The sequence below is a fragment of the Camelina sativa genome, chromosome 11 (assembly GCF_030686135.1).
Source record: "Camelina sativa cultivar CO46 ecotype springtype chromosome 11, ASM3068613v1".
Classification (NCBI taxonomy): domain Eukaryota; kingdom Viridiplantae; phylum Streptophyta; class Magnoliopsida; order Brassicales; family Brassicaceae; genus Camelina; species Camelina sativa.
The window spans coordinates 50684678-50712427 of NC_141890.1; the positions used below are offsets into that span (position 1 = coordinate 50684678).

General features: G+C 36.2%; 7 protein-coding genes and 1 pseudogene across 9 annotated transcripts; 5 read left to right on the forward strand and 3 right to left on the reverse strand.

The window, feature by feature from the left end:
- Window positions 1-128: 128 nt before the first annotated feature.
- LOC147935650 (uncharacterized) lies at window positions 129-766 on the forward strand. The gene is made up of 2 exons (XM_087474217.1): window positions 129-260; window positions 354-766. Exons 1-2 carry the CDS (start codon window positions 240-242, stop codon window positions 579-581), a joined length of 249 nt encoding a protein of 82 aa, XP_087330343.1. The 5' UTR covers window positions 129-239; the 3' UTR covers window positions 582-766.
- Window positions 767-1948: 1182 nt separating this feature from the next.
- Window positions 1949-6512, reverse strand: LOC104727303 (cyclin-D3-2). The gene is made up of 6 exons (XM_010446372.3): window positions 6393-6512; window positions 5344-5410; window positions 3001-5213; window positions 2691-2895; window positions 2465-2595; window positions 1949-2377 (listed from the first exon to the last, which is right to left on the reverse strand). Exons 3-6 carry the CDS (start codon window positions 3499-3501, stop codon window positions 2105-2107), a joined length of 1110 nt encoding a protein of 369 aa, XP_010444674.2. The 5' UTR covers window positions 3502-5213; window positions 5344-5410; window positions 6393-6512; the 3' UTR covers window positions 1949-2104.
- A 2703-nt stretch (window positions 6513-9215) lies between these two features.
- LOC104727304 (F-box protein SKIP2) lies at window positions 9216-11165 on the forward strand. The gene has a single exon (XM_010446373.3). The coding sequence runs from the start codon at window positions 9346-9348 to the stop codon at window positions 10960-10962; it is 1617 nt and encodes a 538-aa protein (XP_010444675.1). The 5' UTR covers window positions 9216-9345; the 3' UTR covers window positions 10963-11165.
- Window positions 11166-11643: 478 nt separating this feature from the next.
- On the forward strand, window positions 11644-15155 carry LOC104727306 (small RNA degrading nuclease 3). Of its 2 annotated transcripts, none has more exons than XM_010446375.2 (13): window positions 11644-11820; window positions 11932-12114; window positions 12218-12307; window positions 12424-12492; window positions 12591-12734; window positions 12853-13039; window positions 13110-13210; window positions 13321-13452; window positions 13553-13693; window positions 13784-13885; window positions 13977-14288; window positions 14379-14480; window positions 14573-15155. In XM_010446375.2, exons 1-13 carry the CDS (start codon window positions 11788-11790, stop codon window positions 14900-14902), a joined length of 1926 nt encoding a protein of 641 aa, XP_010444677.2. In that variant the 5' UTR covers window positions 11644-11787; the 3' UTR covers window positions 14903-15155. The 2 variants fall into 2 exon arrangements, 1 of the variants encoding a protein (XP_010444677.2); XR_015571476.1 differs by having other exon boundaries at window positions 11650-11820; window positions 13553-13598.
- Window positions 15013-16997, reverse strand: LOC104727305 (putative beta-1,4-xylosyltransferase IRX14H). Its single transcript, XM_010446374.2, has 3 exons — window positions 16125-16997; window positions 15470-16024; window positions 15013-15384 (listed from the first exon to the last, which is right to left on the reverse strand). Exons 1-3 carry the CDS (start codon window positions 16847-16849, stop codon window positions 15171-15173), a joined length of 1494 nt encoding a protein of 497 aa, XP_010444676.1. The 5' UTR covers window positions 16850-16997; the 3' UTR covers window positions 15013-15170.
- Window positions 16998-17515: 518 nt separating this feature from the next.
- LOC104727309 (uncharacterized) lies at window positions 17516-19355 on the forward strand. Its single transcript, XM_087473281.1, has 3 exons — window positions 17516-18046; window positions 18150-18256; window positions 18520-19355. Exons 1-3 carry the CDS (start codon window positions 17624-17626, stop codon window positions 19247-19249), a joined length of 1260 nt encoding a protein of 419 aa, XP_087329407.1. The 5' UTR covers window positions 17516-17623; the 3' UTR covers window positions 19250-19355.
- LOC104727308 (protein IRX15-LIKE pseudogene) lies at window positions 19304-20500 on the reverse strand (annotated as a pseudogene). Its single transcript, XR_015571477.1, has one exon. The product of XR_015571477.1 is annotated as a protein IRX15-LIKE pseudogene (transcript).
- Window positions 20501-22710: 2210 nt separating this feature from the next.
- LOC104727310 (putative inactive receptor kinase At5g67200) lies at window positions 22711-26085 on the forward strand. The gene is made up of 2 exons (XM_010446378.3): window positions 22711-24659; window positions 25347-26085. Exons 1-2 carry the CDS (start codon window positions 23216-23218, stop codon window positions 25910-25912), a joined length of 2010 nt encoding a protein of 669 aa, XP_010444680.2. The 5' UTR covers window positions 22711-23215; the 3' UTR covers window positions 25913-26085.
- Window positions 26086-27750: the final 1665 nt, after the last annotated feature.

A 27750-nucleotide genomic window follows, 5' to 3' on the forward strand; every position in this document is an offset into this window, starting at 1 on the left:
ATTACGGCGTTGTCGGCCATATAGGTACAGAAGCAAAAATGTTTCCTAAGACTCGGGCTGGCCAATCAAATACTTTGGAAAAGTTTAGGAAGACTAACGCAAGAACGGGATCTACGTTTACCCCACACAAACAACGATATATATATGCTCTTTTGGGAACTTTCTTTTATAATTTTTATTTTCTGTTTTGTACAAGTTGTTTTTTATTCTTCGAAAAAAAAGAATTAATTTGATCAGATATGAACCTAAAAGCCTTGCAGGTATTGAATATGTTATTTGTATTCTTTGTGGTATATATAAATTGTTATTCTTTTAGTAATAAAAATAATGAATTTAATTTGAATTTTGCAAAGGAAAAGGAGACTAAAGGAAGACAAGAGGAGGATGGATCATCAAAAGTGGTGGTGGAAACAACGGAGCATCGTTCGTCGGCGGGGAAAGCTTCAGAGCAAAAAAATATAGAAGTGGTTCATCAATTTCACCCCAAAACTAGCGGTGGTGTTCTTGTCGGAGCTGCAGCCGCGGTCGAATCCACCCTTGAATCTGCCAAAGAAGTCATCTCTCAAAACCTTAAAAAATAAAAAACATCGGATTACTAATTTCTAGTACTTTACAATTGTAAATTAAAAAAAAATCTTCTGTATTCCCATAATCAAAACCCCTAATATTATTAGTTTTCACCGATTTTTATTTTTTTCATCTTAAGCGATTTTTGCTAATTATATATGTAGTCTCAATGGAATATGAAGTTGATTAGAATATGTAATTTTGTGTGCTGAGTTCATTTATTAAAAATTAATCCGGATATAACGTATAAACACTATAAAGACCATGTAGTACGAAAACGTGAGCTTTTACCGTGTGGGATGTTGGTGGGCAAGACAAATGTACGTACTACTTTTTATAAATTTGTTTGGCTTTTTCTTTTTGTTTTGTTGAAAAGAAAAAAGCTAAGATCTGACCGTTGGAGTGGGATACACTATCCTCTTTTCAGCAATATATCAACAATAATACTAAACCAAAACCAAAAAAAAAAAAAAAAAAAACCATAACCATTTGAGTAAAGAACGAAATAAATCCCATCAGAGACTATACGAAGGTCTTAATTGGTGTATTTAGTGGTGATATATAGCTCAAGCAATACTTAAAAGTTAAAACCCCAAGAAAGATTGTTTAAATCCCCTATCGCTAATAAAAACATTACAATAATTCATGTATATGTCAGATTCTATACCATATACATGTCTGAAATTCTGATAAATGTCCAATGGGTTATTCACACAGATGGTGGTTAAAAGCTATAAACATATTTATTGTCTTTGACATGACATGAGACAGTAAATTCAAAAGTCATAGGGGAGAGTGTTACATACATACATGTCCACAGTCCACCAGATCTCTTTCATCTTCAAGGATAAAAACAAAACAAGTACTTGAACCACCCTTTGTCTGGTCTCTAAAACCTCTCCTTTCAAATCAAAATCCAAATTACCTCTGAAAATTATAGAGATTATTTTTTACAGAATTATGACAGAAAAAACCAACCACTCTTCTTGTTTCTGCACAAAAGGTACAACTGAGGTTTTCTTTCACATGTTTCACTAACCCAACAGAAGAAATCAGATGTTTCAGGTTTATCATTTATATCAACCACTCTTCTTTTTCCAATCTTATCTCCCCATAACTTAAAGAGGTCCAAGAGATTTTTATATCAAACAATTGACACATCACGAGCGAGACTTGATAGAGAGAGATGTATACTTTTTAACTTATTACTGTTACTGATGTTTATTTCTCAGTCAATTCTTAAGACTACAGCCCTATGTGTTTCTCAGTCAATTCTTAGGACGATGTAGTATTTTGACGTTTGAATTCTCACTTTAACACTTTACTTGATAATATAAACGAAATTGCATAAAGAATCAATCAATCCTCTTAATTGTGAAGATGTTGCAAAGGCATAATGAATGATATTAAGATTTAAAAGACAGAGCTTAGAGTTATCACAAAATGTTCTGCCTTTAAATTGTAGCCACAGCCGATAATGATACGCAAAAGAGAGATTAAAATTTATGTTTTGACACATTTGATCAAAAGAAAGGTACTAACGAGGACTGCTACTGAGTACATCGAGAAACATACGGTTTATTGAAGGCAACCTCATTTGTTGCTGCTGCACTCTCCTTCTCTTGAGCAGAGACTCTGGAGATGATGATGATGATGATGACACTGAAGAAGTAGAGACAACCCAGGAGCCATTTGAACTGTCATCAAAGTCAAATACACCGCTTGGACTGTCCTGGTCGGGCCAATTCATTTTCCTCTTCTTGCTTGGATTGTGCTCCAACAACAGTTCATAGCATTCATTTACTTTATTCTGTGAAGTAGTCAATGATGCTGAATCAGATTTTGATCCTTAACAGTACAATTGGACTAATTACAAAGTCTTTTCTAAAGCACATACCTGATCAACTTTGAGTAGAGTGAGTAATTGAGATTGGTATTCATCTTCGTCACATGGTTTCAAATCCTTGATAACATAAATCATTATTGCAGTAGCTAACACCGAAGGGATGTAACTCATAAACCTCGTATCTGCAACCAAGATCCATAATTAAGAACCACCACCAAAAGAATCCAAACTAAAAAACATCAAAAGAAAAAGGTTTAAAAAAAAATGGAAACCTCACCAGCAACAACGGAGATCAGAAGACGCTCACACTTGCCAAAGAAGTCCAATTGCTGGTGGTGACATTCAGAGCCAAACCGCCTAATAAAGTGATCAAAGAAAGAGATTGGAGTGACAGGGTGCATTCTCCATTGAAGAGTAGATAGAACCAAAAGCTCCATTCTTTGTATAGTCTTAGCTTCAAAGACATATCTTGCTTCCTCCACCTTCAAAACCACAAACACACACAAAAACATAATTAGAAATCCGCATTTCCGCAAACACTTAATCCACATCATTTATAAGAGAGAGAGAGAGAAAAAGAAACTAACTTGGAGGTCAAAGAGCAATGGAACATGAATCTCTTCGACTTTAGCAGCTAAAGACAAACAAGCCACAGCAACAAGCTGAGACATCCATGGCTTATTATTATCAGTCTGAAGCTTAATAGTAGTCATAAACCTATCAAAGTAGTTCACAGCAAGTATAGCAGTCAATGAAGTGAACCCGTGATGAGATTTAATCCTAAAAAACCAATCTAAAGCCTCTTTCCTACAAGAAACCCAAAACCCATCTAAGATTCCTTCACCAAAACAAGGATTCGTTTCGTTCTCCTTTGAAATCAGACTCATCAGCTCATCGTCATCCCATAAAAACATATCCAAAAGAGGTAAAAACTGAAACTTTGTTGCAGCGACACTCTCATCAACGGAATCTAAATCTCCGTCAAGATCCTCATCTTCCACAAACCCGGTTTCTTCCTCGCAGTAGAGCCCATCAAGAACACAAAACGGTGCGTTTTGAGACGCTTCTTCTTCTTTCTCCAAAGCCATCTTCTCCTTCCGAGAAGAAGAAATCGCAGATTACTCTGCTCATTCTGCCATTGGAAGCTCTTTTAGTTTCGTCGACGGATTCTACAGTGAAGGAAGAAAGAACAAGGAACCAAAGAGACCAGACCAATTGCTAAGAAAGCGAAGGGTTTTTATTATTTATCTCACGCTTTGTCTTTTTTTTTTATTCTAATAATTTCTTTTAATAATTACCAAATTGTTCTTATTATTTTTGTTCTTGTCTCTTTTTTCAATTAATATTCGGATTGTTTGGCGCGCGAGATGATGATTATAATTAACGAATTTTAATTACAGTCAGCCTCTACGCTACATATGGCGCGTGCATAAACGCGTACGATCGAGACAAAGATATATCTTGATAGGATCGTGATGATTACGCTCCTTTGTGTTGCGGACTCAGTAGATTTTTATTTTTGGATTTTTTTCATTGATTACAGCACATAATTATTACCCCTTCTAATTTAAAAAAAACTATAGGATGTTTTTGTTGTATTTCAAAATATAGAATGTTTCACATTTCTATACATATATTTATTTTATAATACTAAAAATGTGTAATCAAAGAAATTGTAATTCGTATTGATGGTTTCCAAAATCTCAAAATACTCAATAATACAAGGACCGGACCCGTGCTACAGCATGGGGAAATATTTACTTAGATATATATGATTTGTAACATAAAAAAATATATTACATAACTATAATATGGTCAAATATAAAGAATCATATTTTTGTAATTAGTTTGGATATAATAGTACATAAAAAATGAGTAAATATTCGTAAAAATAACTTATTTTTAAGTTGTAAAGATTACATTCATAAAAATTACATACTCATAATGTAAAGATTGTATTAGTAAAAATTACACACTCACAATGTAAAGATTGCATTCTTAAAACTTACACACTCACAATGTATGTTACGGACTAACAACCTAAAAAGCTAAATTTTTTTACATGTTATGATCCGTTGAAAATTATATATATATATCTTCATAAATGAATTTGATTAATTACTTCAATAATTGTTATAGATAAAATAGACCTATATATGGATCTTAAGATGTTCTAACCCATTGAAAAACTACATATATATCTATAAAAATGATTTTGACTAACTACTACAATATATCAACGATGGAGAACTCATCTATGATTTGTCATAAAATAAAGAGAGAAAATAGACTTAGAAAATATTATATAACAAAAGAATTAATGTAAATATATTTATAAAAAAAAATTATGAAAAAGAATACATTTATCGTTGACTATAGGACGGAATACAAATTTTCTTTGGATAAAATTACTCTACAATTAGAAATAGGATTTATATATTCAATGAAAAATTATTAATATTTTGAATTGATGTTTCAAACAAATACAACATTAGGAATACATTAAATTTGTTTGGATCTTGTGATCATGGTCTCTCCTTTTTTTAACCCCCTGATTTCCTGGGGCATATTTACAAAATTTAACTATAAATTTAGATATAAGAAAAAAATCAAAGGATTTATATAAATCAATATAAATTATTATTAATATAAATCAATATAGTTAAGTCAATATAAATTATAATTTAGTTTGATAGTTATAATCTGAATGATTATTAGGTAAAATATTGAATGAAATCGTATACATACCTGTATCACATAAGAACATATGAGTTTGATATAATTACAGCTTTAAATGTTCCTGCAAAAATACTAAAAAACATTAATTTACATAATATTGGATAAATAAAACTTATTGCAAACACATAGATGGGATGATGAAAGCTACATGAATTAAACATATAGCTATCAAAAATGATTAAAAAAATTACATGAAAAGCATATTTAACCGATTAAAAAGTTATATTATCTTAAGGAGAAGTGATTTGCTCGACACACCTGAAAAATATTATAAGATTAAAAAGATTAGATACGCTATATGTACTAAACAATGAGAATAATTAATCATTTGCTTGCAAATTCAAAATACAAAAAATTGCAAATGATAAATTCTCTATGGTAGAAATGAACAACTATAATAATTGATTTTATGATTATAATAATAATTGGTTTTTTTATGATTGATTTAATTCTGATTGCCTTATTATCTCTAAACATTTTATTAAATATTGTTAGTTCTTTATAATCCGAATAATTAACATTAAAGATTTTTAGGATTTGGATATAATTGTAGTTGTTACGTTAGATACTAAATCTTCACCATTTAAATGTTTTGGTTACCATCACTTATAAATATTATTTAAATTCTTTCTTTTTTCGATATTTTCAAACTTAATATGCCATATTTATGGAATATTTTTGTTACGATTTTTTGCGGCCATTAATGGTTATTTTATTTAGAACTTAATCAATTGTAAGCTGAATGTATAAGATTTGTTGTCAAGTACTGTAAAATTTAAAGTAATCCACAGTGGTAATAGACGGAGTCAGATTAAAATTACTTGGTTTTGTGTTCAACCCATTTTTTATTCTCATTTTTTTAGTTAATAATAAATTACAAAACTACCCTTATCTTCTTCCTCTCCCTCACGATTATTACAGATCTAGTTTCTCCAAAAACCAAAATCACGCTAGCACTTGATTTTTCACGATTTTGATGAGTTTTGTACAGAAATATCTTAGATCCATCAATTAACCCTTGATTTATGAGTCAAAAACAAAAACCATATTATTTTTCTCCTTTTTCTCGAACATGGCATAATCCGGTTAATGACCACCGGTAAACAACTTCTCTGATGTCGTTCTTTGACCATCGAAGGATCGTAAGGGATATGAGAAGTTTTTTAAAAACATTTTATTTTATATATGAAATTCTAAAATTATGTTTATTGGGAAAAAATTGAAGAAAAGAAAAACTCACCATTAATCCATTTAAAGGACGCGGATCTTTTTGACATGGATCCAATTATGTTGATTTCGGGTTATTTCGGGATGCCCGATTTCAAAATTCTGGGTCATTTTTTGTAATAAAACCCGACCCAAGATGCTTAAAAGTCTTATTTGACCTTATTTATATTGTATTCTTTCTTTGTCGCCGGTGGCATTTTCGTCCGAAAAAAGTTGTACTTATCTTTTACTATAATAGAGATTTTTCTTTCTCCATAATTGAATTTTGTTTATTAAATGATGTTTCTGTTAATTTTTTTCTTCTTTCAAATATGCATGTGTATAGTAAATGATGTTTCTGTTTATTAAGTATCGATGTATTTAAATTCTGTAAAATAAATAAATATATATAAACAAATTGTTAGTATTATACTAGTAGTTTTTATTTTATACGTAAAGATTCGTAATATAAATCTAATTATTTATTGTTCGTGGTATTTATTATAGTCACGTCTTTCTTGATAGCTTTGCAGATTCTCTGTGGTCCAAATATATACATAAATTGAAAGCAAAAGATATATAAAAATCGTTTATTTATTGTTTCTATAGATAGTTTTAAATTTAATTTTTACGTATTCTATAAAGATCTCTTCAGAAGAGTGATTATTTAATTGGAACCTGCCTTCCTTCCTTATATGCTAAAAATTCGGATTCGAGGCCAGCTAATTAAAAATATATTTCGCTGGCCTTTTCCAATAATAACTAGATTATCCAAAAAGGATGTTGTTTTAAACTTTAACAGCCACATTAGTGGTCAAAATGCATTCTTCTGGACCTCATTAAAATACAGACACTTTAGTTTCTTCTAATAAGTGAAAAAAAAATGAAACAAAGGAAGTGGAAACAAATCGTTAGTTTCTATAAAGAAACAAAGGAAGTTAATGTTTGTATGAAACTAACGAATTTTATCAATAAACGAAATTAGTGATTTATTTTAGTATCGATATATCATTACTAATCATGTTTAAACCTGATTATTACTCCATGTTATTGCTAAAATAAACAACAAATTAGTAAGGTTTTGGATGTTATTTGTGTCTGAAGGATGGTAAACGCGCCAGTATAGATGAGTAAAAATCACGAGAGTGATAGATGTGAGTGAAGCCATTGGTAACAAGCGAGTCTGAATCTGAGAGAGATTACTACTACAAAGTTTAATAGCGACTTCACATTTCCACCTTTCACATCTTTATATTTTTTCCATCTTGTAAAAATGTCCCCACCTCTCCTATTCATTTCATTCTCTTATCTTTATTCGAATTCAAACGATGCTCGCCGTAAAAATCAGTAACATTATGTATATTGATAGTGGCGTATAATAGTTAACTGTTAAAAAAGTCACTATCATGGACTATGGGAGTCGGGAGATATGGTCACAGACAAAATATCATAGCAAGATAAACAAAAAATGTGAACGTACTCATTATTACATAATCCAACGTCATTAACACCAACCTAAGTTGTAAGTACTCAATCATGATGATATATGGAATTTATAGTTTGAATAGTGATAGAGATGTGTCGGGGGACTAATTGGGAGAAAAGAAAAATAACAAAACATGGATTATGAATTGATCATATGATCTGGAGTCAAACATGGAACATGTTGTACTGTGTTTGGTTTAAGCATATTATCATTGTGTTTTCGGTTGGATAAAAAGGGACAACTCCATTTTAAATCTGGGCACATTCTTTTTAAAGTTTTTTGTTGTTGTTGTTGTTGTTGTTGTTGTTGTGTGTAATAATAGTGTCGTAATATTAATGCATAAATGTGCCGATATATTAAAGTAACACACCAACTTTTTTGACTTTCGTCCAATATCATCGTTCAGGATTGTTCTAATTTTCTCTATACTTGTAACTTGTAAGTCAAAGTAGATTATTTTCTTTGATTCTGTTATTAATTTATAGCTTTTACAGTTTAAATCAAAAGTTTTCACAAATTTGTAATTGATAGAAACAATATAGTATATATTTTTTATACGATTTGGCCCATCAAACTCAAATATGGGCTTTTATAAATATTTGGATCCAAAATTTTGTGCTGCTGTTGGGCTTATAAGGAAAGCAAGTTGATAATTCAAATTTGATAGACAAGGTTGTCCAATGAGATGTCAGATATATGTTTATGATTTTTCTACTTTTGTTTCTCTAAATTAATGATGGGGGGGGGGGGGGGACAGGTGCATTGATATTTCATCAATAATACGTCATCCGAATGTTCAAATATGTTAAATAAAAATAAATGGTGTTATCAAACAAACATTCAATAAACAAAAACAAAAACAAATAAAAAAAACCGCGCATATGCGCAGATTCTCTCATCGGTGTATATAAAATTTTAATTTATACCTGTCGTAACGTATTTGACAGTTTTTTTTTATTTACAAAATTTGAAATTTTCAATAATTAGAAAACAAAATTACGTAAAAATTAGTAGTAATTGAATAGTCTCATTAGCATACCAGAAAGAAAAGAAAAAAAAAAAGTCTATAGTAATAGGAGTGTCTTGAGAACCTGAATGTTTGACCGTTGAACACGAGGAGAGAAGAAAGTAATGAATGATGTCGCCAGAAGAAGAGCGTGACGATCGATATAGGTTAAAATAATAAAAGCTAACCCACATAAAGTCGAATTAATGAACGATCACGATTCAGCTCAACAACTTAGTTTTAGATCGGACGGTTGAAGATGAATTAAAATAAAGCGCGTGTGAGTGTGAGTTGGGTCAAGCGTGTCAACTACGATTATGACACGTGTTCCCTTATTTAACGGGATGAGCCGTTACTGCTGCTGCTGTGTGTACTTTATTTTACTTTTATTATAATTTCCTCTTCCCTTATCAAACAAAATTATACAAAAAAAGAAAAAAGGGGAAGAAGATAGATAGATAGGAGGAAACCAAAAAGAAGGACTCTTGGGTGGTGATGGGCCAAGCGCCATCGTCTACGGCGGAATCGAACGGACGAGATTTTGATCTGAGGTTATGGTCTCCTGTGATTGTTTCTTCAGGAGGAGGAGAATTGATGGCTTCTTTGGGAAATGTTGTTGCGGTTAGAGATCGGGATTTCACCGGAGATCTTCCCGATGAGTGTTTAGCTCATGTCTTTCAGTTTCTCGGAGCTGGAGATCGTAAGCGTTGCTCTCTCGTTTGTAAACGGTGGTTGTTCGTCGACGGTCAGTACCGTCATCGGTTATCTCTTGATGCCAAGGATGAGATCTTCTCTTTCCTCACCTCTATGTTCAATCGTTTCGATTCGGTTACTAAGCTTGCTCTCCGATGCGATCGCAAGTCCGTTAGCTTGAGCGATGAAGCTCTCGCTTTGGTCTCTGTTCGTTGTTTGAATCTGACTCGTGTTAAGCTTCGCGGTTGTCGCGAAATCACGGATCTGGGAATGGAAGACTTTTCTCGGAATTGTCAAAATCTCAAGAAGCTCTCTGTTGGATCCTGCAATTTTGGAGCTAAAGGCGTCAACGCCATGCTTGAGCATTGCAAGCTTCTCGAGGAATTGTCGGTGAAACGTCTCCGAGGAATCCATGAAGCTGCTGAGTTGATTCAGCTCCCTGCTGCTGGTTCGTCCTCTTCGCTCAGGTCCATTTGCTTGAAGGAGCTCGTTAATGGCCAGGTATTTGAACCTTTGGTTGCTAATACAAGAACTCTGAAAACACTTAAAATCATTCGTTGTTTGGGTGATTGGGATAAAGTTCTTCTTATGATTGGAGATGGTAAAAGTTCTTTGAGTGAGATTCATTTAGAGAGGCTCCAAGTGAGTGACATTGGGCTCTCTGCGATATCGAAATGCCCTAATGTGGACACACTGCATATAGTCAAAACCCCAGAATGCTCAAACTATGGTCTGATTAATGTAGCTGAGAGATGTAAGCTGCTGAGGAAACTTCATATTGACGGTTGGAGGACTAATAGGATTGGTGATGAAGGTCTTATATCTGTAGCTAAACACTGCTTAAACTTACAAGAACTTGTGCTGATTGGTGTTCATGCAACTCATATGAGTTTAGCAGCCATTGCTTCCAACTGTGAGAAACTCGAACGATTAGCGCTATGCGGAAGTGGAACCATAGGCGATACAGAGATCGCTTGCATAGCTAAGAAATGTGGTGCATTGAGGAAATTCTGTATCAAAGGATGTCCGGTTTCGGATCGAGGCATCGAGGCGCTCGCTGTGGGCTGTCCTAACCTGGTGAAATTGAAGGTGAAGAAATGTAGAGTGGTGACTGGAGAGATTGGGGATTGGCTGCGTGAACAAAGGAGGACACTTGTGGTGAGTATGGATATTGATGAAACAGAAGCAGCGGTTGTTGTGGATGGTGAGGTTGAAACCGTTGTTGTTGAGGAGCCGAGGGTGGCTCAAGCAGGTGGTGCTGTGGCGGAGATTGGTTCAGCTAATAATGTTGGCGGCAACAATGGAGGAAGTAGATTAGCAACGATTAGGTCAAAGTTAGGGTTTCTTGCTGGAAGAAACTTGGTAACTTGCACATTCAGAAGATGGTCTCATAATGATAATGCTAGTAGTTCTACGTGATCATCATCATTCATCAGCTATAACTATAAAAACGGTAATTGTCCAAAATTATTCCTCAAGTGATATCTCTGTCTTGATTTGTAATCCTCTTTCCTTTTCATTTGTGTGCAAGAAGACTTTGTCGATTAGAAAAGTCATTCCAAGGATGAACAAATTTATTGTATTTGACTATTATTGATTTGGTGTCCAGATTTATTTGTTTACTCTCTGTTTGGAATCTGAATATTAGTCAATTGATGTGAATGAAATGTCATTTTCGACTTGTATTTATAACTTATTGGTAACCAAGGAGTTTTGCAGAGTTTCTCTCTGAAAGAACTATTTTGGTAACAGTGATTTTGAAAGCAAGTTAAAACTGTCCTAAAGGTCTTTTGTTTTATAATCGGAGCGGAGTAGATCCGCGACCAAATCTAGTTTAATCTCATTCAATCAAAACCACTAGGGCATACACTATTTGGTTTCAAACGGTCTTAATTTCATACTAGAAGTTCGATACTATGTTGAAATATATATATGATTCATAATAAAAATTACTATACACTAAAATAATTAATTTCATTAGATAAAGGTATTTCAAAGATTTTATTTAATTAAATATGAAATAAATTAATTAATTTCAAACAAAGGAACATTGAATTGGACAAAACAGTAATTAAAAGATGAGATAAGCTCCCGGAACTTAAAATTATAATTTAAAAAAGAAAAAAAGGGGAAAGAAACAGAATAAAACCCTAAATTACAATTCTCCGTCTTCCCAAACTCTTCTTTTTCCAACTCGCCGCCTCTGAAAACTCACAGCGCCACCGTCCCTCAAAACTTTTGGTAATGGAGCATAAACTAGCTACTGCCGAGAAAAAAGTAAGTCTCTGTCCTTATCATAGCACTGCCTACCTACCTGTTTCTAAGCTAAAAATATATCCTTTCGCTTCGAATTTGGTAAATTAAAACTATCATGGGGATGAGTTTTAGATGCTAGTAGACTTGGTGAAGCTAGTCCAGAGACGTGGTTTAGAAGGCGAAAATGGAGGATGGAAGGAGTTTTTGAATGTTTACGACAAAAAGTTCGGGTCGAGTTTGAGTGATCCTGCGAGACGTTCCAATGATGTTTTGGTTGCTTTTCTTATGTCCTTCAAAAAGAAAGAAGATATGCAGGTAACAAACTTCACATACACACACATTTTAATGGCTTTTTCTTAGTTCTCTCAGTTCTCACCATGTTTGTGTATTTGGTTGTTGTTTTTTTTTTTACTTTCAGTTAATAGCTAGGATCATGCAATGTGGTGCTAATCGTGATCTAATTGAGAAATTCAAGGAAGAATCACCGGCTAAAGAGACTCCTGAGCAGGTTGAGAATTCTTTTGAAGGATGTCTTACTTACTTACTTACTTCTAGGTTTTGTGTTTTGTAATGCAGTTGAGTTTTAGTATTTGGTTTCATAACTCTAAGTTGTTGGCAGTGCAGAGACTAGTTCGATTGACTATTGCGCATTACCAGTACCCTACAGCCTATTCCTTCCCTTCTCATTCCGAGGTTTGTGTTTCTTATCCCATTCATTAGCTGCCTTCTCTTTCTCCTGCATTTGAGATTACTGAAAAGAAAAATCATTTTTTTTTTAAATTGCAAAACAGGATTGGTATGTAACTTCGCTTGGTAAGAAGAAGTCTAAAGTGGTTAAATCTACCAGAATGCTTGCTATTGATTGTGAGATGGTTACCTGTGAAGATGGGACCGACGCTGTAGTTAGAGTTGGCGCTGTGGACCGCGACTTAAAGGTGTGTGTAGGCTGTAGCTTTAGAGCATTCAATCTTTTAGTTTGTTTTGTCAGCACTATGTGATCGGGCATTGTAACCATGTTGTTTGTTTTTTTAATCTGTGATGTTCATTAATTAGGTGGTTCTTGACAAATTTGTGAAACCGGACAAACCAGTTCTTAACTATAAGACGGATATTACTGGAGTTACTGCTGAGGATCTTGAGAGAGCTACTCTATCTGTTACAGATATTCAGAAAAAATTGCGGAGGTTTCTTTCTGTAGGAACTATTTTGGTAGGGCATGGTTTGCATAATGATCTTGAAGGTAACTAAAAAGCTCTAAATTTTCTGTATAATTAAATTGGATTGTGCTTACCAGTTACTTTGATGCACAGTGTTGAGGATAGATCATGCGAGAGTAATAGATACTTCATTTGTATTTGAGTTTGCCAATGCACCAAAGCATAAGAGACCTTCTTTGAACAATCTATGCAAGGCAAGCATGCTAAGCTTTTATTCTTCCCTGCTCATTGTGAAATCAAATCCTGAATATGTAAATGATTGATAAAGCTTTGTGTGTGTGCGTGTGTTTTCTTTTTTCTCCAGTATGTTTTAGGTGAAGAACTGCGAATGGCTGATGCTGCTCACAATTGTGTTCATGACGCAGCAGCTGCCATGAAACTTGTACTTGCTGTTGTAGAAAGAGGAGTAGAGACTACAATTCAACGAACTCCAGAAGTATGGCGAATTTTTACAATTCATTCTAAGGTCCAAAATAAATGATATATTTATAGTTTTCTGAAACTCATTCAAACTTTTCTGTGAATTCCATCGTTAGATGTTGGAGGCTGAGAAGGCAAGACATGAGGCAAGACAAGAAGCTGGTAAGACACAACTTCTCCTTCATAAAATCCCTCCCCATGTTTCATCTCAAGAGTTACAAGGAGTTCTTACCGGTGATTTCACCCTCGGTGTTAGGGTAATGTTATAAGTCCAAAAATTCTAATCCTTATACTCTAATTTTCTCTCCCACTGAGGATCATGTGTTTATATTTTGTTTTTTGGGCAGCCACCACAAAAACTAGGAGGTTTCTATACTGCAGTCGTTGATTTTAGTAGTCCAGAAGAAGCAAATCAAGCATTTGAAAATGTACAAGCAGACATAGGGAAGGTATTTAGGATCATCTCTATGGTCATCTCAGGATCTGAAACTACTGTTAGAAAATCAATATAACAAGTTACTGTTGTCTTTTTTCTTTCAGGATAAAGGGGGTTTGCCACAAAAAGAGGTTGCGTTTCAGCTGAGTTCAGGATTAAAAGCTAAATTATTTGTTCGTAAAATGGTTCATGATGAAATATCTGCACCAAAGAGAGCTAGAACAGAGGAGGAGAATAATGAGAGTTCCTCTAAGAGACAAAAGAGAGAAGAAGATGAATCTGAGGAGATCAATGAAGCAGTTGTAAACCAAAGAGAGGCTGATAAGAAAAAGCTCCTCCTTCATAAAATCCCTCTCAGCGTCCCGTCTGAAGAGTTACAAGGAGCTATTTCAGGAAATTTCACACTTGAAACCATGGTAATATAACAATACTGAACATCTTAATCTCTATACTCATCTTTTTCCTCTCTCACGAGGATCATGTTTTTGTGATTTGTTTTTGAGCAGCCAGCAAGAAGAAAAGGAAGATATTATAATGCAGTTGTTAGTTTTAAGAGTGCAGAAGAAGCAAATGAAGCATTTGAAAACGTTAGAGGAGACGCAGTTAAGGTATTTAGAATCATCTCTCTGATCATTTTCAGGATCTGAAACTATCGCAAGAAAATCAATATAATAAATTTCTGTTGTCTCATCTTTTTCAGGATCAAGGGGGTTTGGCACAAAAAATGGTTGCGTTTAAGCTGAGTTCAGGATCAGGAACTTGTTTATATGTTCGTAAAATGGTTCAAGATGAATCTGAGGAGGAGGCCAAAAAGGAAAATGTAAACCATTGTGAGGATCATTTAAAGGAAATTGAAGCACTGAAGGAAAAACTCAAAGCTAAGGACTTCGCGAACAGCTCTGAAGGTCATTCAAAGGAAATTGAAGAACTAAAGCTGAAACTCAAAGCCAAGGAACATCAGATCATAGCTCAGGATAAGATTATAGCTAACCTCAAAGCGAAATTGGAGAAGAAACAGTCAAAGTGTTGATCATGATTCGAGAAAGTTCCGGAGTTCACTGCACCTGTTTTTTGATTTTGAGTATTAAATTTTGGCTAATTTTAAGGTTGAACAGAATTCTGAAACTATTGTATGCCAAGTTTTGTTTTAGAGCTAAGTATCGATTTGAAGAACTCGAAACATCCCACATGATTTTGTATTGTATACGATGAAGCCAATGCACACTTAACGACATTACTATTTACGGTGAAAAAGAATATGAAATGAAACTCATTGGTATGTATCTTTCACGTGTTCGTTAACTAGATGTTGATGTGTTGACACCATCAAGAGATTTGGGTTCCTGTTTCCCCTTGGTGCTCTCTGATCCTCTTGCCTTCGTGGGACGTCTTTCTGAGCCTGATTGACTGTTTTTCGCTTCTTTGATCGCCACTAGGAGCTCTGAGGAAGAGTCTGGCCACGGTGTTCGCTTTGGTGGCACTGTGATTTCTAAAGGCGAGTTTATGATCCAACTGCACACACAAGTAGAAGATTGCAAGTGACGATGGGTTAATGTGATGACATATTTGCTCAGAATGAGTGTAAAAATATACTTACCCAGGTGGGAATTTGCTATCAGCTCGAGCTTCAACACGAAGCCACCAAAGCAAGACACGGCGGCCACAGCTACCAAGCGGCTCCACCATGGAAGGATCCTTGACCAAAGACAATGGACTATCAATCTCCTCACCATTATCATCAAACAAATGCAGATCTTTCACCCATGCTGGTTTATCATCTACAGATTCCTTCCATAACAACCTAGAATTCAACACAAACCCTGACCATTCCATCTTACTAGGCATCACAGCAGCTTTTTCATCAACATATACTGAAGTCTTCTTGGCATAAGGCTGAGTGTTGAAAACGTGCCAACCCACTAATTTCTCAGAGGAATCACAACTAGGACCTTGGATTGGCATTACAGGTTTCCCTTGTTGATTCTTAAAGACTGATGATAACTCATCAGCGTTACCAGAGTGAGCAAGTATACCTACAGATAAAGCACCAACCCATTTCACAGTTTGAATCTCATCAAATAGCTCCATACTATGCATATTGCTATCATCAGCAAACATAACAATCCCATCTAACTTCTTCTCTCTCACGATTCTGCTCTTCCAAATCAAATCAATCAGCACACAAAACAATCTCAAGTCAGTAATAAATCAAAACAGGAAACAAATAAAAATGTGAATCTAAGATTTCACACCTCAAGGCGTGAAGTCTCATCTTGGTCTCCAATTTGTGACGATCTTCCCAAGTATTAGGCATTTTCTGGTCAAATCCTAAGTGGATCGTCTTCAATCCTGATTTTGCGATAAACGAAGCAGTCTCGTTGGTGACTCCACCAGCTTCGACAACGATCCAAACCAAATCGTAAGGAACGAGCATGAGGGAGTGCATAACTCCGGTCAAATGAAGGGCCTGAAAAGTCCGTACATAAGTCGGCGTCACCACAATCACAGTCTTAGGGCTCCTCACACCGTAGATCGATTTCTGCTCTTTCTGTACTCTCGAAAGCAGCTGATGCGCTCTCAAGACCTCAATCGGATTCGGGTGAGGCCACGGACGGATCCGGATCCCGTGTCTTCCAACCACCACTCGAGAGTTCTTCTTCGCCGCCGTGCTGTTATTATTAGTTGCTGTTTCCAGAGGTTTCAACCGGAGAAGCTGGCTCACACCGCCGTTTCCGACGGAGAGAAAAGGCGTGGTGTATAGATTGGTGACGGAAGTCGAGAATAGGAAGAAGAGTACTAAATGGCTGAATCGGAACCCTAAAATCAAGCTGATCAAGCAGCAGAGAGCGTGAATGACGAGCCAAAACACAGAAGACGGAGATTTGCCGTCGAATGTGGTATCCAACGACGGCGGTGATTTGAAACTGCTTCCTCGACGGTTCCAGTAGCTCAATCGAAACATAGAGAGCTTCATCATCGTCTTCCTTCTTCTCTGTGAACAGTTAGAGAGACCGAACGGCCAAAATAAAAAGAGGGAAAAATAATAAAAATGTCTGTTAAGATTAATTAATTACGTTTCAATTAAGGTTTTAATTAATCATTAATTATGGTTACCACACCACCCTTCTGCTGGTACAACGGACATATTTTAAGTGAAAGAAATCGAAAAGAAAAAGCAACTTTAGCTACACGTGGCGAAATGTTACTGAGGCTTGAGTGATGATGATTAAGGAGGATATTTGGGTTAAAGCACGTGTCTAAATCATAGAGACGTGACGTTAACTAATGATTCGTGCTGGATTATGTAAGCAGTCAACGCAAGGATTATCCTAATAGTCGTACGATTTGGGTTACCCGGTTTCACTTTATTTCCAAGCAAAGGCTTATTTTAAGCGCCCAACTTAATTAGATTTAGAGCTATTATTAGTTTCCGGAAAATTGATAATCTTGATATTAAACTACTATTTATCCCTGGAACAGCTTTATATGAAATGTAGTGTAACTGTGTAAGGTAAAGTTAAAATCTAAATTATAAGACGATATTAGTTACAATTCCATCCCATTGTAATGTTGTTCACACGATTATGGACCAAATTCAAATGCATATATAAGCCCATCAATTATTTTGAATACATGTAGCCCATCAAGGCCCAAACACTGTGATAAGGAAAAAAGAAAAACATTTTTTGCCAAAATCTTCACCCCTAATTTTAATGGCGGCGGCGATGCGTTCGTCTTCCGTCGTCAGCTCATGAAACTAAATCTCTCGAATCTCAGATTTATGCGGACCCCAAGAAAATCGCTTATCTACCAGACGCGAACAATGACTCAAAATCCGGATCCAATTACTGATCCGTCTCAGTTAGTAGACGATCTCATCTGCTCGGAGCAGCGTGATGGGCAGATTCAGGAAACGGTCGAGGCAGCGCCGACGAGCTTGGGATCTCCAAGTCGGGTCTTAAGCATTGATACTAGGGTAGAGCAAGCTTGGACACACTGGAAGAAACTGGGCAGACCCAAGTACATCGTTGCTCCAATGGTGGATAACTCTGAGCTTCCGTTTCGATTGCTCTGCCAAAAATACGGAGCTCAGGCTGCTTATACTCCGATGTTGCATTCTAGGATTTTCACCGAGACTGAGAAGTATCGAAATCAGGAATTCACCACTTGCAAGGTAAGATTTAACTGAAACCAATTCATTTGATTTTTTTTTTTTGCCTTTTTTTTTTCTTTTCTTATGGGGTTTAGGGTTCTGATTGGATTTTGAAAAATTGTAGGAGGACAGGCCATTGTTTGTGCAGTTCTGTGCTAATGATCCTGATACATTGTTGGAAGCTGCAAAGAGAGTTGAACCTTACTGCGATTATGTTGATATCAATTTAGGGTAAGTAAAGTTCTCTCTTTTCACATCTTTCTTTGTTAGAGTACCTTTATCGCTTCATTGTTTTAAGATTGTTAACTCTGATAACTGACTAAGATAGAGGATTCAATGGTTCCAACTTTCTTGGAACGTTAGGGTTCAATGAGTTTCAGTAATTAGAATCATGGGCTAATAATACCCATTGTAGATTTAGGTATCGAAAGAGCACAGTGACACATAGTACTCTAGATATTGAGTAAGAATGTTTTGGGGAATATTGGTTTCAGGTGTCCTCAACGTATAGCGAGGCGAGGAAACTATGGTGCATTCTTGATGGATAATCTTCCTTTGGTGAAATCACTTGTTGAAAAGTTAGCTCAGAACCTTAATGTTCCTGTCTCCTGTAAAATCCGGATTTTCCCAAACCTTCAAGATACACTCAAATACGCCAAGATGCTAGAAGATGCTGGTTGCTCGCTGCTAGCTGTTCACGGCCGAACAAGGGATGAGAAGGACGGGAAAAAGTTCAGAGCTGATTGGAGTGCCATCAAGGAAGTGAAAAACGCTTTGAGGATCCCTGTTCTAGCGAATGGGAATGTAAGATGTATCGAAGATGTTGATGATTGCATTGAAGAGACCGGTGTTGAAGGTGTTCTTTCCGCTGAGACGCTTCTTGAAAACCCGGCGGTCTTTGCTGGGTTTAGAACAGCTGAATGGGCAGCGGATAATGAAAAAGAGGGATTCGTAGATGGAGGATTAGATCAGGGAGATTTAGTTGTTGAGTATTTAAAGTTATGCGAGAAGCATCCGGTTCCATGGAGGATGATTCGATCTCACGTTCATAAGATGTTGGGAGAATGGTTTAGGGTTCACCCTCAGGTTAGAGAACAGCTCAACGCTCAAAACATTTTGACGTTTGAGTTTCTATACGGTCTTGTAGATCAGCTAAAAGAGCTTGGCGGACGAGTTCCACTCTACAAGAAGAAGCAATTAGATAAACTTTATGGAGTCCCTTGAATTTATACGTTCTTGATTCATTGGGTTTTATGTTGTTGTCTCACCAATCACCACTTATAAACAGTTTAATCTTTTATTAATATCTTCTGAAGTAACACTTTCACTATTTTGTTTCCATTGATCTGATTGAATTTTTCACATAATATATAGTTCAAAGATTTGAAAATGTAGAGAGAATAAGATTTAAAGGTAGAAAAAAAAAGTATTTGTTTTACACAAACTCCTCCGCGATTGACGGTAGCTGTCAATCACCACCGTCTGTCTGTTGATTTGACTCTCTTCGCCACAAGATTTTAGCGCACATTTTACTCAAGCAGATGGAGAAGAAACAGAGCGTTTCTTACGACCACGACAGAACCGCGTGCTGTTTTTGTCCATCCTCTCCAACACGTAGTGCGCAAGCATATCATTAGATTCCACAAGATTCTCCCGGCAAAGAAACTCATCGCCGCAAAGCCTCTCAACATCTCTGTAAAAATCATGAACGAACACATGCGTCTTCGGGTTCCCTCCTTTTTTGCTCCGAGCAAGAACCGCCGCCGTGAATATCGACGACATCCTTCCCGGTACATCACCACCGTCGCCACGTGGTCCATCGACTAAGATCACATCCCAGTCAACATCGTAGACATGATTCGGAAGATCATTGAGTCCTAGTTTACAGTCGGAGAAGAGAAGGTTCTGAACCGGACGACACTCGTTCCTCACCGCTTCTTTAACCGCCGACACAAGCTCACGCGCCTCACGTGCTTTCGTCGTGTACTGAACATCGAAGACATCGATCTCGGGGTGGATTTCTTCGAAGTAAGCTGCGTAGTAACGATTCTCTTCGATGAAAACTGTACGTCCGTTGTGGTTTAGAGATTTCCAGAGAAGGGTTTCGTGTGTTAGGCCGAAGACTAGGAGATTACACGGCGGAGAGCAGCGGCGGAGGACGTCGGAGATCGATTTCATCTCTCCATAAGACATGTGGAAGCTGTCGTTGGATCTTGAAGCGTAGTGAAGCATTGCATTGATGGCAGTCGTTGGCAACTGAGAGATCGGAGACGCCGAGGAGACGACGGGGTCGACGGCGGAGGAGACGTTTTTAGAATGGATGATAGAGTCGGTGGTGTAGAGAAGAGTTAGGAGGAAAGCGATAGTGAAGAAAGAGACGAAAGCGAGAAGCCATAGACGATTTGTGCTTGTTTGTTTTTGAATGTATGGATGAACAAGTATGAGCTTCGTGTTTGTGTTCCCTCCACTTTTCATCTTCTTCTTTTCCTCTGTTTTTCTTCTTCTCTCTGTTTTGGTCAGAGGAAGAAGGCAGAGGAGATTGACTCTGTTTTAAAAGCGAGCAAGTGTTTTGGTTTAGTGAACTATTAAAAAAAAAGGTCTGAAGCGTTATCAGAGAATGACGACAAACGTCACAATTGTGGTAGAAAATAGTATAATGTATAGTTTTTTTTTGTATTCTAGAAGATTAAACCTATTCCCTTTCCCTTTGAAAATGTGTTGTTTTGGCCTTTTGGGTTGGGGGATTTCTTGAAGGTGACATTTCTCTAATACAATTAAGAAAATAACATTTATCTTATATTACCTAATTAGTAGAAGTGTCCGGTAAATTTGAAGATAGTGAAAGTAAGACTAGTTCAAAACGAATCCTTGATGCAGTTGTAAACTTTGTAAGAATAAAAATGCACTGCTGTTGACTTGTTTTTTTTACGGGGTAGACTATTCATAAAACTACAAAGGACGAGTTGGACTAAACGCAAAATGATGACAATGTGTAATGTCAGGAGGTGGTTGTACCGTACATGCATGGAGCTGGTGAAATGAAGAAGAGAGAAGAGGAGGTGTCGGCGTTTTGGTTACTGCAAAGTGACACCATAACTAATAACAGGCCACAAGTCTTTGTCCCTTCTTCCTCTTCTTTGGTTTATTTCTTACGAAATACTAATATTTATATTTAAAACATTTCATTAAATATTAGTATCATATAGTGGCATTAGAAATTGGTTTCTAACAACTAACATCATTATTTATTCTTTTATTTAAAAAAAAAAATTAACAGCTGAGTAAATTGGAAAAAAAAAAGGAAGAAAGATGTCATATGAATCTAGTCGGTTGTTCACATTGAGTATCAGATGTGCAAGTAGATTGTGGCCTTGCCCATCGAATTTGTTTGGAAATTTTGTAGGATCATTCTTGGAGCCAGTATAAATTAAAAGCTAACCAAAAGATTTACGCATTAAGATTCATCTAAACTAAATTACAAGTGTAGTTACTAATTTCACCTAATTTAAAGTGATGATATCAACCTAAACAGGTATTATGGTTAAAAATGTAAACCAATATTCACTTAATGTACTTTTTACTTATTACACCCAAGAATTTATAGATTTTCAGAAACTTTATTTTGAGGTAGATTTTATCTAATTTTGAAAAGAAACAAAAGATTAATTTTTCAGGTTGGACTTTGCCTTTGTCACATAAGGGATTCTCCCTTACTAAAATCCACCTGATATGGCCCATATTAGAAGATCATATTTTAGTTTTGGGCTTTAGTGTGTTGCCCATACATATTCCAGAAAAAATGTCTACAGACCCTTTATACAGTTTATATCTGTTGCCGAGGATTAGTTAACAGTTAACACCAGTATAAAGAATGATGGGTGCTTCTTTTTAGATCTTATTTACAAATGATGAAGTCAAATTCACTTTGGCTTCCGTATAGCCACCACCACCACACTTATAACCTTTAACAGCACAGTGAATAGTTTAAGGTTTAAAGTTTAGCCTCAAGTATACTAGTATAAGGAAATGACGCAAATGGAGAGTGGAGATGCTGTTTACATGTCACTAAAAGCAGCACGCTTTGCTTATCTTTTTGAATCTTTTATAAAGAAAGTTCAACCAAAAACAAAAAAAGTGATCATTAACAAACGAATAAATAACATAGAAGAATGGGAACAAAGAGATTCTTTTTATTTTATTTTAATTGGATATATGATTGGACCCAAAGTCGTACAACTCTGTAGAAAGAAGAAACTCTCCATACTTTGTCACAATGTCAATAACTATCGGGTTCACTATTATATTTTCCACCCATAATATCATTAACTATATATGCTTATGATTTGTCTTACAGAAATTTTTAAAAACGTCGCTATTTTGTAAAGATCAAAAAATTAAGGAAGACAAAAAAAAAAAAAAAAAAAAAAAGAGAGAGGACCACAGTGTTTACTTGGCTACGAGTCTAGTCTTTTTACGACGGACCAATCACCAATGGAGCGGCTATAGCTCACTCTCACGGACTCGCTCAAGCCCTCAATAACGGCTCCAAACGCTGATTCTCAAAGCGCTTCAATACCGCGCGTGTCCCTCAGTCCCAATGCGATTCTCTCTTCTTGGAAAACATTAATTTTGCCCGCATCGGGTAAGCAAAACTCTTTTTGAAGAAGAAATGCATAAAATTCTGTTAATTTTTTTAACATCCCAGTAACTTTTTTGGATTTTTGTTGATTCCCCAAACCAAAAAAGCTTTTCTTGACTTTTTTTTTATATATGGGTTTACAATTTATACAACGATACAAAAAGATATAAATGCATTTTGAAGTTTTTGGATCGTTTGGTGTCATTTTCTTCTTCTACCTTACACATATAACGTTCGTTAGGTATAATTTGCACCCAAAGTTATTACTACTAGCTAAGTAGTACCCCTAGTATAAAATAGTAAATAATACGATCCTTTGTAACAGTCTCTACTCTAAATATTAATCGCCACAAGCACGTGATCCACTTCACAGTCCCAACATCTCTCTCCTCGTCTCTCACCGGACATACAGCTGCTTCCCATATTTTTTTTATTTTATCTTTTCCTCTTCTTTTAATTAGAAAGAACAAAAAGATACAATTCATATGGATTTGAATTGGGTCTAGTGTGAGTGTGTGACTTTGTAAAGAAAAAGTAAACAAAAAAAAAAAATGACACTCAACTTTGTTTTCTTCTTCTTCATCATCGTCCCCCGTGTCACCGCCGGAGCAGAGCCAAATTACTTCAACTCATTACTTCCTTCCGATGCCGTTGCTTTACTCTCTTTCAAATCCACAGCCGATCTCGACAACAAGCTTTTGTATTCCCTCACTGAGCGTTACGACTACTGCCAATGGCGCGGCGTCAAATGCGCACAAGGACGCGTCGTTCGTCTTGTTCTCTCCGGCGTTGGTCTCCGCGGCTACTTCTCTTCCTCTACTCTCAGCCGTCTTGACCAGCTCCGAGTTCTGAGTCTCGAGAACAACTCGCTCTTTGGTCCGGTTCCTGATCTTTCGCCTCTCGTTAACCTCAAATCTCTCTTCCTTAGCCGGAATCAGTTCTCCGGTGCTTTTCCTCCGTCGATCCTCTCTCTCCACCGGTTGATGATTCTCTCTCTCTCTCGTAACAACTTCTCCGGTCCGATTCCTTCTGGAATCAACGCTCTTGACCGGTTAACTTCACTGAATCTCGAGTTTAACCGGTTCAACGGAACTCTCCCGTCGCTGAATCAGTCGTTTCTCGCGTCTTTCAACGTCTCTGGTAACAACCTCACCGGAGTTATTCCCGTCACACCGACTCTGTCTCGATTCGATGCGTCGTCGTTTAGGTCTAACCCTGGACTCTGCGGCGAGATCATCAACAGAGCTTGCGCTTCACGCTCGCCGTTCTTTGGATCGAGTACGAACAAAACGACGTCGTCTGAAGCTCCGTTAGGTCAAAGCGCACAGGCGCAGAACGGTGGCGCGGTGGTTATGTCTCCGGTGGTTACGAAGAAGAAAGGTAAAGAGAGTGGCTTAATTCTTGGCTTCACCGCTGGTCTCGCTTCCCTTATTGTACTCGGTCTCTGCCTCGTCGTGTTCTCTCTTGTGATAAAGAAACGAAACGACGAACCAAATCCAAAAGGAGACACGTCTTCCTCACAGCAACAACATCAATCGCAAATCCAAACTCCAAGAACAACAAGAACAGTTCCGGTTACGAACTCGGATTCTGAATCTCAGAAGCGAGAGAAAGAGGTTCAGTTACAAGCAACGGAGCAGCTACAAAGCCGGATACCAAACAGTGGGAGTCTTGTCTTCTGTGGTGAATCGAGGAGTCAAGGGATGTATACATTGGAGCAGCTAATGAGAGCTTCCGCTGAGCTGTTGGGAAGAGGATCAGTTGGGATAACGTACAAGGCGGTTCTTGATAATCAGCTTATTGTGACGGTGAAGAGACTAGACGCGACTAAAACGGCTGTGACGAGTGAAGAAGCGTTTGAGAATCATATGGAAATTGTTGGTGGACTCAGACACTTGAATCTTGTTCCCATTAGAGCTTACTTTCAATCTAATGGAGAGAGGCTCATCATCTATGATTACCATCCCAATGGTAGCTTATTCAATCTCATTCACGGTAATTATCTCATCTTCTTCAATTTGTTTGGAAGGGTTTTAGTGTATCTAACTCACTGAGTTATATCCGAGTTTATGATCTTCTTTAATTAATTGCGTTGGTCTTAATCATGACGTGACTAACCGTTTTGGGGTCATAGAGAGGGACTACTAATGACCCACTCTTTGTATTTATTATAAGCTTTAAACCCTAAAAATTATGAAAGCATGAGTCTTTTTGTGTGTGGAGGGTTTTGTGCACATAGCTTTACCACTTAGTAGTAGTGAACTTGTTGACATTGAAGATGACCACACAAGCCACAGCGACAATCTCGGGTTTTATTTTACTATTAAAGTTTTGTTCTTTTGCTCTTTTTTGAAAATTTTCGTTCAATTACTTAGTCGTAGTGGGAAGAAGACAGACTTTGGTGGAACTCTGTGCTGTTTTTTCTCCACGTGAAATCTCGTCTTTTGCAATGGCTTTGTCTACTAGACCTTTGTGTTAGTGCTTAAATGCCGGAAAAATAAAAGTACACCATTTATATAAATACTCTTATTACTGAAACTGTAAACATTTTCCAAGAATGGGAGGATTGCATCTTAAGAATGTTTGTTTCTTAATCTGGTAATGCTTTGATTTGCTGCTTCTCTTGGTCCCATAGATATTGTACCAAATAAAAGACACTTCTAACTAATCTCCAAAATTCAGGTTCAAGATCGTCAAGAGCAAAGCCATTACATTGGACATCATGTTTAAAGATTGCAGAAGATGTAGCTCAAGGCTTATACTACATCCACCAAACCTCATCAGCATTAGTCCATGGAAACCTAAAATCCACAAACATTCTCCTAGGACAAGACTTTGAAGCCTGTTTAACAGATTACTGCCTCAGTGTGTTAACAGACTCTTCTTCTGCCTCACCTGATGATCCTGACTCATCCTCTTACAAAGCCCCTGAGATCAGGAAATCATCACGTAGACCGACTTCCAAATGTGATGTTTATTCGTTCGGTGTATTGATCTTTGAGCTTTTGACCGGTAAGAACGCGTCGAGGCATCCGTTTATGGCGCCTCACGATATGCTTGATTGGGTGAGAGCAATGAGAGAAGAAGAAGAAGGAACAGAGGATAATAGGCTTGGGATGATGACTGAAACAGCTTGTCTTTGTCGCGTGACATCACCAGAGCAAAGACCAACGATGAGACAAGTGATTAAGATGATTCAAGAGATCAAGGAGAGTGTTATGGCTGAAGAGAACGATCCGTTCCGGTGAATCAAAGACTCTCTGTAGGTTTCCTCCGAACAATTTTCCAAGTGGAGGGGGGGTTAAGTTAGAGAAAAGAGAATATAGGGTGCGTAAATGTAATTTTCTTAGGATGTGGGGTCGGAATTGTAAGACCGTTGGAATTTAGAGGACGAAAGTCAAAGAAGTTTCCTTTTTTCTTATCCGTGGATGATATCAACCGTTGAAAAAAATTGGGTATTTATACCACAAATAATTGTGGATTCTATTGAGGCCCCACCTCTGTCAGAATATTTATGACCCACAATGAGAGAAGTCAGTAACTACAGTACAAAGTTACCATTGACATGTATTTTTGAAATTAATATGATTTTTTTGTGCTATATTTAGTATTCTACTCTTTCATACAAAAATGGTTTATATTGTATTTAAATGTATATCTCTTATCATAATGCAACGGGATTTTAATTTTGATGTTCAACGTTTACAATTGTAATCGACAAACAAATAGTTGTTGTAGAAATTAGAATCACCAATTAGTTTGCTCAATTGTAAGAGTTTTACAAAATTAGTTGTAGAATCACCAATAAATTTTTTTGATGTCCATAACTATGTCAGTGCAAATTTGGATTGGAACAAAACGTTTATACAATTCAGCCCAAAACTAATTCAAGAGCAAAAGCCCATATCTAAGTTATGGCCTCGGCTCATCAATATTTCCATCGGACGACTATATATATCAATTCTCTACCAGATAAGATATACCAAGATTTTGTGTATGTATGTGGTCCTTTAAAAGAATACACAAAGATCTAGTATTTTCTTAGTCATAACTTCGAATGTAGGATGGATTGATACAACAATACACTGTTGACTTGATTTCTTATCCTATTTATAAATTTAGAATTCCGGATAACGATTTAGGAAGATTTGTTTTTATCGAATCCGATATTGGGAGTTTAATGAATTTTCGCCGGTTCGTTTATCTAAGCATATACTTAGTTTTACGAATTTGTTCGTGTGAAGCTGAATCTTTTTCTTTTTTCTTATTAAGATCTGCTGCAACTAAACTATTGTATCGGTTGGTGCGTTATATTGATTTAAATCAAAGATTATCTATGATAATTTACGAAAGGGTGTTATATATATAACCCGTATGGCCGGATTGGACTGATTCTGTTGTATTCGTTTATGTTAATGTAACAACAATAATATAAACACAAAAATGATATAAAAAGAAATTGGCAAACCCCATAATTTTGAAAATAAACATTGTAAACAAAGTGGTCCAGTTTCTATAAAATGTAATGATATTTTGCTTTTCCGGGGTAATTGGCACCATGTTCACGTGCCAACTGGGTCACAGCTAAAAGTTACATTATTAAAATCTCATATTTCCCAAGTGAAATTATTTTTTGTAATTATTCTTCTTGTAATATTAAGATTTTAAAAATTTTAAACCAAAGTCGTGGGAACAATCCAAATATCACTCAACTCCTACCCCACATATTTTATATGATAATTTCGATATAATGTTTTTTTTTTTCTAATTCTTTTGCGTGTAACGATTCCCAAATGATCGTAGAATTATTGTGAAAGGAACATAAATTGCTAATTAAATTTGTTACTATATAAATTATTCTTTGTGTGCTCCTAACAATTGAAAATACGTATATAAACGTTAAAATATAATCGGAATAACTTATAGATATATAAACAGACGTGTGTATATATGATGATTAAGGACCACCTAGCAAATTTTTGAATACAAAAAAAAAAAAAAAAATCGCTTAGAAAAAAATAGGTCCACTTAGAAAATTAAGACTATGGAGGTATATATAGCAGATGGTTTCACATCACAAATTATT